Source organism: Triturus cristatus, chromosome 9, assembly GCF_964204655.1.
Source record: "Triturus cristatus chromosome 9, aTriCri1.1, whole genome shotgun sequence".
NCBI classification, from domain to species: domain Eukaryota; kingdom Metazoa; phylum Chordata; class Amphibia; order Caudata; family Salamandridae; genus Triturus; species Triturus cristatus.
Window position 1 is genome coordinate 1,035,558,353 of NC_140592.1, and position 12,234 is coordinate 1,035,570,586.

A 12,234-nucleotide genomic window follows, 5' to 3' on the forward strand; every position below is an offset into this window, starting at 1 on the left:
GTTTGTGGAATGAATGTTTTACAGCGATACATCTTGAACTAAACCTAGACAGTGGTTCATTTAGACAAGAAACAAAAGGCCAGCGAAGGTGCAGTAGGTGTTTAAGGCCTTCTGCATTGAGCTGGATTTGCTGACAATGGGCTTAGTGTCACATTATGGATAAGGGGAATTCTCCTCTGTGCAAAGAGGTATTGATCAGAATGGCTCATGCAAGATCTGTGCTTTGGACAGCACATCTAAAAATAGGGAAAAACGAATAAAGTCTACCACAGAAATAGAGAACGCCGATCACGTATTGCAGAACTTTTCGGGACAGGTATGAGGTGCGATGGCTCATTGTTTTGGTAATAATAAAATGCAACTTTTTACATTTTGCTGTAAAAACATTCTGTCTGTTGATACCAAACCATTCCTTGCAGTGTAAGACACCAAGGAAGATCTGTGGCTTCAGGAATGTAATTTTGGTTAATAAAATATATTTTAGGTTCTTCTTTTCGTGCTAAAGTTGACTGGAAAGTCAGCAAAACTGGCGTATAGTGATTTATGTTCAGTATTCTGATTTTCAGACACTCATGATGCAAAAGAATGACCTTTCCATCTCTTGAGGGCCAGTGGATTCAATTATCTATAAACGTTAAACATTAAGTTGCACTTTTTCTTATAAATAAAGGTTTGGCAATGCGAATAAAACTTCCTGACTGAGAGGTACTGTGTAAAGGGGGAGGGTTATTTCACCCTGCAGTTCAGGTGGAGCCGGCGGGGCTGGGCGGGCTGGCCTTTCATTCCACCGGCCATTTCCCCGATGGGCTGGAGCCAGAGGTCGCCTTAGAAAGTCCTGGGATGCAGCTAGGGCCTCTGTCGCTGCCCTCAGGTCCCCACTTGAATTGCAGTCGCACACGGGGCCTAAAGAAGTAAGAGAACAGAGGACTAGGAGACAAGGAGCGGAGAGGTGGGAGGGAGTAAGAGAATGGATGTCCTGAAAGAGACAGAGCAAGAAGATGAAGCCAGCAGGGGGTTGAGATTTTTTGCCACAGTCCGCTGCTCGTGTTCTAATCAAATTACTGTTTTCCAACCTCCACTCCCCCGTTATTTAGGTCCCACTCCCCCATAACAAAAAAAATATATAACAAAGAAGCAAGGAAACAGGCAGGAAGAAGTTGCCAGCAGAGCAAGTACTAGAAGACATTTTTTATGTTAAAATCTTTTTTTAAATCAGGTTGTTGAGTTGTATATAATGTCGTCTTGGTTTGTATAAAGGTAACAAAAATGCTCAACTCTTTTTATTATAACTTTTCAACATGATGCACAGCAGCCACAATGCTCTACAACATAGCCAAAAGTTCTGGCTTAACACACAAGGTCCCAAAGGCGAGACCTACTGGCTATGCCAATGCTGGTTATTTGGTGTCAATCCGTTCAGTGGTTTGAGATATTAAAGAAAATCCAAATTTGTATATCTAGGGACGCAGATGCTCCGCGAATCCTCCTGGGCCGGTGCTGAGATCTGATTGGCTATCTACACTTCAACCAGGCTGGCAGCTAACACTTCAACCAAGAAGTGTTGGCAGCCATTTTGGGACTCAGCAGAGTCCTAAAAAAAGTGAACAAATAAACAAAAACGTGGCAGGGTAGGAATACCCTGACTCCCTAGCCTTGGTGCTGAGGTTTCCCAGGAACCCCACCAAAACTACTTTATTATTGATTTACAAAAGCGCTACACCTACGGGGCATTCTTTATGTTTAATTAAAAAAAACTGAGAAAACGAGTGACAGTGCTTATCCCCCTGAATACACACTTTTGTGCCTCCTGCATTTGGAGTCAAGCATGTGCTTTTGAAACTACTGGCAGTGCACACTCTTCCAAGACGAATACGATGACAGCCTAACAGAGCTCATCAGAGGCCTCGCCCTCTTTTCCACCACTTTGCAAACGTGCCTCCTGGGCCACTTCTCACTGGAGGATAAAGTCCTCTTGAATACTGAGAGTCCTTGGGGGGCCAAGAACCCCTTTTGTTACCACCAGTAAGTCCCACACAGCAGGACTGCTGAGAACTCGGAAGCCCTGCCCACTTTCTCCACCACTGTACAGACCCAGCTACTCTCACACCCACTCACATACCCATACAGCCACTAATAAACCCACACACAGGCCTATTCACAGGCCCATACAGCTACTCACACACCAACCTATATAGCCACTCACACGCCAACCTATACAACCGCTCACACACCCACCCTGAAAGGTTACAGGTTAAAGTTAGGAAATAAAATTGAAAAAAAAGCTTCAAAATTCAATTAAAAAAAAAAAACACAAAGGTATAGGGGCATTATACTTAGGCTCTCATTTCACTTGTACAAAACCATACAAACTCAGCAGTTATAGTTAGCTGAGCTAACTATAACTTATGCCCTCGCAATGCACTGCTTATGAGCTCACATATTACATCACTCATGACATGGTCAGCGACATCACTGATGACATCTCAAAATACATCACTCATGACATCATCCACAGAACTACTCACACCCATACCTCTCATATAACTACTCACACCCATACCTCTCATATACCCACTCACACCCATACAATCACAAACATACTCATTCAGAGTTATACAACTACTGATACACAGGCACTCGCTCACTCATACAGCCACTCACTCACCCATACAGATACAATAGTACTCACTCACGCATACATTCACTCTTTCACAAAACCACTTATAAACCCATTTACACATCGAAACAAGCACTAACCCGCCAAGTTACTCACTTATACAATCACTCATACAGGCACGGACTGAACAAAACAGCTATTCACCCGCCCACTCAATTACCCATACACTCACTCATACCACCAGTCACTTACCCATACACCAATTTAGATGGCCACTCATTCACCCATAGAGCTACTCACACAGCCACCCAGTCACCGATACAGCTCCTCACAGAACAACTCACCCACCCACTCACCAATACAACCACTCTCACCCCTAGCTACTCACACAGCCACTTATTCACCCATACAGCCACCTACACACCCACTCACGCACCCATACAGCCACTCACACTGATAGTCACACAGCTATGCAGATGACATATGTTAGAAACAGTATCACTCATTAGTAGTACAAAAAGAATATTAAACTAATGCAGTAGCCCCTAGTATATATCTTTGTCTCAGAAACATTTTTGAAACACACTCACTGATTGATGTCATGAGTGATGTAATTTGAGATTTCAGTGAAGTCACTGACCATGTCATGAGTGATGTAATATGTGAGGTAATAAGCAGAGCATTGTGGGGGCGTATGTTATAGTTAGCTCAGCTAACTAGAACTGCTCAATTTCAATGGTTTTGTATGAGTGAAATCTGAGCCCAACTATAGGGTCCCTGTAACCTTTGCTTTTTTTAGTGAATTTCTAAGTTTAAAAAAATTCTATTTCCCAACTACAACGTCCCAGTAACCTTTTTTTGTGTATATATATATATATATATATATATATATATATATATACACACACATACACACACACACACGTACGTAAGTGGATATATGCAATATTTTTATTTACAATTGCATGGTATTACAATCAATCAGTCATTTGTAAAGCGCACTACATACCCGCGAGGGTCTCAAGGCAAGGCTACTGATCGAACAGCCAGGTCTTGAGCATCCTCCTGAAGGTCAGCAGGTCTTGGGTCTGTCGTAGGCTCAGTGGGAGGGTGTTCCATGTCTTGACGGCGAGGTGGAAGAAGGATCTCCTGCCGGTGTTTTTTCTTCGGATGCGCGGGACAGTGGCGAGTGAGAGGTCGGCGGAGCGTAGCTGGCGGTTGGGGATGTAGAAGGAGAGCCGTCTGTTGAGGTAGGCTGGGCCGGTCTTATGGAGTGTCTTGTGTGCGTGGGTGAGGAGCTTGAAGGATATCCTCTTGCTGACGGGGGGGGAGCCAGTGCAGGTCCCTCAGGTGGGGGGGTGATGTGGCCGTGGCGTGGTACAATATGATGTAAAGGTCAACGTGTTGTAATGCCCGCAGGGTAAAGGTATGTGTGATAATGACTGATATTCGTGCAAGATGTTTGAGAGAGCACATATGTTAGAGTAGGGTAACGAGATAGCATACATGCACACACTATCCCAGCAGCATGTAACATTTAAGTCTGCAGTGGAGGTCTTGTGACCGAACATAGTTAAATACTGTGAGAACAAATGGACTACAGCAATTAAGGGACAGTGAAGCCTGCCACAAAGTTGCCATATCTCTTAACTGTCATTCAGATGACTCAAAACGATCACATTTGGATTGTTTATCTGCAACAGAAAGAATTCTTACCTCACATATTTCAGGAGATGAGCTATTAAGATTGCCTTTTGACCCCGAAGATAAAAAAAATAAAAAAAATAGCCAGCAGTGGATACAAGTGGAAGGCTCAAGAATTTAACGGTATTGCTGAAATACAAAAATAAAGAATATCAGGATCACTTTTCAGGAAGAACATACTACAAACAATAATGCACTGCCACATCAAAACAAACTTTGAATGCGAGAAGTAGTAGGTAAATAGAGGCACTATCAGGCTTGGATCAATCCAGCATGAAACATCGTATTTGCATTGGATTCTTGGGTGCAGGTGGTATGTGTCAGTACTAACATGTCACAATGAGCACTACGGCTGTTCTGAGCATCGCGGGTGATGGGAAGAATGATGAGCCAAGGCAGATACCTCCGCATACTCGTTCCCTTGCCTTTCAGGGCTAGAATGTAGAGGCACAGCCTGAGAGGAGTGGGAAAGCCTTGTTGTTTCATATGGTTTTAACCTAGTGTTATGCTAGGCAATGCCTAGAGAATCTTGATTATTAGGTTCTATATAAATGTAGTTAGTCTCATGATCCAAAATCAAACCATGTGTCTGCAAGTAATCGTGGGGTAGGCCGGGGGGGAGGAGGGGAGGAAAAGAATATGTATATATTACTTGTATATGCATGCGTGTGTGCAAGATATACAACGAGTAACTGTGTAATCTGTTCAAGTACTGCCATAAACGTGTAAATGGCTTCAAAGTGCAGCTAACAATGGGATCGGATGGAAATCTGAATGTTTAAGTTTTTGATACTTTTCATTAATAAATCATTGATTGTTGGACAGCATAACTCACACTATCCCCCAGTTTGTTGAAGGGATGTGAAAAAGGTCTAACAAAAGCGAAACATGACAAGCTTATCTTTATCAATGCCTCTTCTCTCAAGAGTACAACGATTGAGAATGTGTATGATGCTCTGTGAGCTGTTAATGGCCAGCTCTGTGCTATAGAATATCTCTATAACCTGCTGCAGCTGGATAAAAGGTGGTAAGAAGTTTTCAATGTCTCCCTCTCTCTTCCCACAGCTCCCACTGTCGATTAACAACTATGTATGACACCAGCAGCAAATGACTTTCGAAATAAACAGGGTTGATGGAAGACAGGGCAAGCGCCTGCCTCACTCTCTGCTCTGCCAAGTTCATTCGATCCTGCTTTTAACAAAACACCGAGTCATGGGCAGAGGTAGCTTCCCCCTCCTTCCTCCAGAGGCTCCTACAACCACTGCATGAGACAACAGGGCACCTAGTAAAGGGAAGGCGAAGCTTCATCTTCATTCACTGAGCAGACTCTGTCCATCTCTCCCTCAGTCCTCTGAAATGGAGTCATAGTTTGTAATTTAGTGCAGTTGACTACTGCCAGAGGAAGGGCCTTTACCAGTGTTTATACTTCAATGCTACTCCATTGATTTCAATAAAGCTAATAAGAACACAGTGCGTAGATTTGCAACAAAATGTCAGTTTTTTTCCAATGAAGACCAGAACAAAGCAAGACAATGTTATACTGCCATCATAACAGCCACATTATAAATTGCAAAAATATACATACAAAATTATATAATATTTTAAATCTAAAACGAATGCATGAGGTAATGTAACCACCTCAAAATTGAACAAACAAATAGAACAGGTTGATGTGGTAGGTTTGTGTGTATTTTCTTATTTCTCTTTTCCAGTGTTTAAAGGAAATTTTAGCAATCATACAACCATGAAATATCCATGGTTGTTGGCCAGGTATGAATCGCAAAAGCGATTAAATGCTAAATCCAATACAAATACCCCGTTTAGTTTTTAATGCATGTCCATGCCATACACAAGATCACTGTTCTTTGTTACAGGCCCAACAAAGATTAGAAAGTCAAACGAAACTACTGAATCCCTACAAGGGTTAAGTAAATAAAATACTAGCTTCTTCTGGACTGATGTCGAGTTTAGCATTGCATCCAAATGACCACTGAGAATTCGTGAAATGAGATATCAAGTCTCTGACCAAATCCTAGATATCTTTAGTAAAATCAAGAATACTGACATGCGTTCGAGTGTGAATAGCTGAGGGTCAAAGTACCTAGCACTTTAAATGTATCCAGTTGAAAGTGTTAAGGTCCTTAAATTTCCCTTCCACTGTATATACCAGCAAACTTGTAATATTTAAAGAAAGGCAGTAGTGAGCCTGTGCACAAGAGTTCTGCTCCAGAGCAAATGGCTAGGAAGTTCTCTTGGAACAAGAGTGTAAGAGCGTCAAATATATTTTCTCTGCTTTTCCTACGGTTAGTGAAAGGCAGAGGTAGGGCAATCAGGAATTCACGCTTTAATATGAATACCGAACTCTTTGCTTACATCTCAGCAGTAGCCATTTATTTTACCTTCTTGCCACAGAGTGGTCAAAGACAGCATTGCAGGGTGGTCTTTGGGCCAGCCCCTTGCTCGTGTTTTGATGGGTTTGTTGTTCATTCTATTCACAGCTACAGCTACTGATTCAATGGCTTTCTTCTCAAATGTTGAGCTTGTCCTACCCTTGGAGAATTCCTGCTTTACTCGAGGTTTTGACTGGATGAGTTCTATTCTTCCCCAGTGATGTTAGGAAACTATTTGTTTATTTTTTCCTCTGCCATTTATGATTTAGTACTCCATGGGAATAGATGTCCTGCTCCTTTTTCCCTCTTGTATGCCTGTATGCTTTGTTTTACTCTGCAACTCGCGCCCCGTCTCTCTCTCTCACTCTCCTCCCCAGGCATTTGAGTTACCGCCTCACTCCGCCACCAAGCTCTGCTGGGTGCTTTTCAAACTGCGCCTGCTCTGGCCAAGCTTATAGTAGCGGCCACAAATCTTGGACTAGTATTTTCTATACTTCTAAGATTATGTTACACTGCATGTAAACCAACCATGGCAGCCTTCTTGCCAGTACAGAATTTTTTTTTGAAGACGATTTTATATACTTCTATGATACTCAGTGATTTATGTCTAGGAGCAATTTGACAGACATCTTTCAAGTATACAATATATTAATTCAAAATGGCCAGCTGTTGCTACTGGCTTTGTCATTGGTCAAATATTTCTTTATTCGGCCAATGAAGACCATTAAAGCAAATATAAAACAACATAAAATAGAGATAAAATGCATATGTGTATTCAGATAGTTTGTAGTATTAAGTGCGCAACGGAAATTCTTGAACACAGCTGAAATAATGATGACAATGTGCATTAGGAGAGCTCCCTCAACATAATCTCAAGAATGGGTCAGCTATGTTAACAGGGGTGTTCGGGCCACCTCGTCATCAGTGAACTGGTATTCAGAGTGGGCTGTAAAAGATAAAACATTCTAAAAACTGGAATATAATAAAATAGAATTAATATCAAAGCACATTATTGTTATTAGTGGCAAATATTCGGAAAAACAGGGATAGAAAATTCAGATAAAATCCAGACATATATCAAAAAACAAAGTAGTTTCATTGTAAAATTTCAATTTGTTGCAAGTTATTAAAAACCATATGGCGAACTAAAAAAAGAACTATAAGTGTTGTCATTATCACAAGGCGTACTTCTTTCAGATCTTTAGCGCCCGGCAGATTTAGCTAATCACTGATAAGCAAATAAATTGTGATACTAAGCGCTGTGAAAGTAGCAAACCTTTTTTATGGGATAAGAAACTCCTGGACCACAAAATCGGGCACAGGAAACCGGATCTCGGATACTCTACAATTTACAAAAATGTATGAAGTGGGTTGTGGATTGTTGTGAGATGGAGTCGCACCAACAACAACGCAGTGTAGGGAACCAAGTTCCCCTTAATGGAAAGGCAACAAAAAAATGCACTGTGCATAATCTCGAATGTGTAAGGTAGACTCTATATTCAGGATGTGCTACCCATGTAATGTATGGTTCCATCCCTTCAGTAGCTGAGGTCAATGAGTAGCTGAGGACAGTGTCCATAGCTAGGGCTCTTGCTAATCTGGCCTCGCGTCGGGATTTATGAAATGTGGACTTTACCCCCAGCTTTGAGCTAGTGTTGATACTATAGGGTAAGTTTAAAAAAAATGTAAGGTTGCCAAGGTCCTTGAAGGCTTGCTAAATGTATGCAAGCTTTGGAATAGAGGCCATGTTGTCTTGTCCAAGGCAGTTCTCCAGAACCAGGTGAGAAAACCTGTTCGCTGGTGATGAATTTTTAGCCACAGTAGCGGGGGGCAATCACCTAGTCCTTCAGAGAGCAGAAGCCCAATTCTGTGTGAATGATATAACTTACTGTGGTTTTGGGAACAGACTGTGGAAATGTGCCTAAAAGTGGGCCGGGTCACCCTCTTGTCCACGGGTACAAAAGACAAACAAAATAGAGATCGGCACTGGAGTTGGAATAAATAACAAGTTTATTAATCACTCATGAGTGGGACCACGTCCACACAACACTCAAGTGCTGCAGGAGGTAGTACACGGAATTCACAAACCATAGTCCCTTTTATACCGTTTTTCTGCAATGTAAGCATGTGAACAGAAATGGAAAGAACAGTTTTAGAAATCGCTATCAGCAGACAAGGGCAGATGAATAACCACTTGGTCAGCAAAGTGGGAGGGGGAGCAGAAATGCTTATGGCAGCAGTAAATTCTCGACAGTTAACATCTGAGACCAGGTGCACTGGCAGCTACAAACCCCCAGCACGTACACTGCTTTAGCAGAGTCAGGAAGTCAACTAAAATAGATAACACACGCAGAGTGAAAAAGACGAGCAGCAGAGGACGGAAGGAAACTAAATGGACACCACAGCCAAAATGGCTATCGCTTATGCGAAGTAAAATATTACACATTTCCACAAGCCAACAGCGGAATTTATTTTCTAAGGATTGCACATTTCCCAAAGAAACTAGCCCCAGACTCCTGACCCGTGTGTCCAGACTGAGAGGCATTTAATTTTGTAAAGGGAAATCAGTTCATTAATTGGCTTATGTTCTAGTTTCTTTGCAAAATTAAAGATGGCCTCATGTCCGTGTGAATTTCTGTGCCCTTTGTGTAAGTAGCCTATCCCATTTTAGGTTAGCATCAAAAAGGGTGCCTAGGTAGTTAAGATTTTGTGACCTAAGCTATGAGGATCCCCCAACTGAGTGTTTTAAGGTACAAGAGTTTTTGAGGCCACAGATCATTGTATAGGATTTCTGGTGGTTCACCTTTAAGTTCAGGTTGCACATAAAATCATTAATGGAGGAGGAGTCGAGCAGTTTCTTAAGCCCGTTCGCGGTGTCTGCAATTAAAACCATGTCATCTGCATAAAGTAGAGGGACTGGACGACTTCCAACTTTAGGTGAGTCCTTTCCTTTTTTTTTTTTTACAAGTTCTGAATTAAGGGCATTAACATAAAATAAGAATAATTAGGGAGCTGAAATGCATCCCTGCCTTATCCTGCGGTTTGCCTAAATGAACTAGGTGCATTCTCCGTTTTGACCATAACTTACTTTGGTAGTTGTGCCCCAGTGCAAGCGCTTAAGTCTATCAGGGAGGTCTCTATACCTGCCATCTCCATCACATCTCAGAGCTTTCCCCTATCCACCAGATTGAAGGCATAGAAGAGGTCCATAACGCCCACACGCAAGGAACCTCTCCAGTCTTGAACATATTTCCCTATGATCAAAAGATAGATTCAAGGACTGTTCAACCGTGCCCAGACTAGGCGGAAGCCATACTGTACATCGTTAAAAAGGTGTTTGCTTCAGCAGTCTTCCAACTTTGAGGATTACTCTCTCCAGTATTTTCACAGATTAATCCAATAAGGAAATGAGATAACAAGCCGGGAGATTCCTGTCCCCTATTTAAAAAATTGGGACTCCGGTTGACTCCCTCCATGATTTAAATGGCCATCCCAAATTCCAGAATTAAATAAGTTTGTTAATAAGGGAGTCTAAAACATAGGATTCTGCCTGAATAAATCTATTGGGACTTCATCAGGGTCTGAAGCATTCCCAAGTGGACATCTTAAAATTGCCTTTACAATTTTGCTTACCTTGATGTATTCACTCAGAAGGGTGGCACCAAGCGGATTTGGAAGTGGGGGTTACAAAGTTTCTGAATGATAGGACAGCAAGTTATCTGGGTCAAAGATTTTTGAGAAGTGGAGTACCCAGGTTTTCGCTACGATATGACAAGCCATTCTTGAATAGGATTGGTCATAGAAAAAGGGACAATTGTCAATTTCCCAAAATGCTCTATTGTCTTAGGAGTTGCAATGCCACTTTCAGGTCATCCCAAGCCTTTGTTCTCATTTCTTCCCTTCTCTTGTCTAGGGCCAATGTGTATCAGTGTCTGGCTATTCTTTAGCTTCTATATTTGGTGGTGATGTTATAGTGGCTCGTTTACATTTTTTTTTTTTTTTTTTTTTTTTTTTTTTTTAAGGCCAGCGGTACATTTGGAGTTAAACCATTGATGAGGTGGTGGGTCTTTGGATGTTTTTTTATAGCTGTCCAGGACTTTGCTTGTCTCAACCTCTGCGGACAGACAACACAATATCTCTGCATACTTTCCTACCATTAAATCGTTCAGGAAGTGGGTAGGGTCTATAATGTCCCACTTCATGCTAACTTCAGTGCAGTGACATTTTAAAAGCATTTGGCACGGACAATAGTGGTAAGCCAAGAGCATTGGCAAAGCAAGACTGATTGGCTTTTCCAACGATCGTTTTGTTGAAGGAAAAAATGGTTGAAGAAAATCCATTTAAAGTCTGTAGGGATTATCTCAAACACATATCCAAATTTAAAAGGGCGCTTGAGCACTGAACACTCATATGACCATGTCTCCTCTGCACTGGCTCCCTGGCAAAACGTTTGGCCCAAGAGGTCCATACAAATTTGAAGAAGCTTCATTAGAATTGCAACAATGGTGAACTATAACCTAAAGTTTCTGCAAATTCACCGCTCCAGTTTTTCTTTTCTTGTTTGAATTAAGGCATCCACTGGATCGTATTAGGAGCCATATGATGTACTGATGGCAGCTTATCTCTAAAGACATAGCCATGCATCAGTAACATGCTGTTTACCCAGGCCCATGATAAAGGGGATGGGAATGTATTTATATTTAATTAAATACAAACCTGCAATCTTCATGAACAAAGAGCAAGCCTAGAGGGCGACCAGATTCAGTGTTCTTTCACTGGAGTATGTTTTCCTAAACAGTTAGAAAAAGGTAATTATGGTACATGGAAACCACGGAAGAGCCTCAAAGTTTTTGCCTAAGGCTTTGCAAAAACGTCTAAGTCGGTCTGAAATGGACTAAACTCCAACGAGTTAGAAATGCACAGAAATCTCTTTAGAGAATCACCCAGAGCCACATGGCAGCAGGTTCACGAGGCAAGGAATCCTAACGAAGCTGTGCGCACACATTCCCGGTGACCAAATGTTCCTGCAAAAGCACGCTCTAGATAGGAAACTGCCATAACTAGCAGTAAGAACTTATTTTAGAGCAACATTTCGTTATTGCAAGCAAAAGCTCATTTAGTTTGATAATTAGTTTTAGTTCGATAATTGGTTTTAGTTCAGGTTACATCGAAAGTAAACAGCCTGCTGGTCACAGCTGAGCTGGAGGCTACTGGGACTTAACAGATCAGTGATCAATTACTAAAGTCTACTTACGACGAAGTAAATTTGGATTCAGACCTTTGATTTAATATATGGATAAAGCAGCCACCCCTACATTTGTGCAGTTTCTGCTTGGAGCAGCGTAAATGAGACACCACCATTACACATCACAATGCATCTTGGATGACTGGACTGAGAGAGCAAACCAACAAGGTCCAGGCTGCCCCAGCAAGTTGATTACAAAACACCAAGGAGTTCAAGGACCTAAAAAAGCCAATAAGCCAGGGCAGGGTTCCTTTCGAAGGGCCCAGAAATATGAGACT

The 12,234-nt window shown here is 41.8% G+C and overlaps 1 protein-coding gene across 1 annotated transcript in view; it reads right to left on the minus strand.

The window, feature by feature from the left end:
- LOC146799298 (uncharacterized) overlaps positions 1-12,234 on the minus strand; it is a 216,288-nt gene that overhangs the window by 24,002 nt on the left and 180,052 nt on the right. The window contains exon 4 of the mRNA XM_085626828.1: positions 4,334-4,450. Coding sequence (XP_085482954.1) covers positions 4,334-4,450 — 117 coding nt within the window. The remainder of the gene's footprint in view (positions 1-4,333; positions 4,451-12,234) is intronic.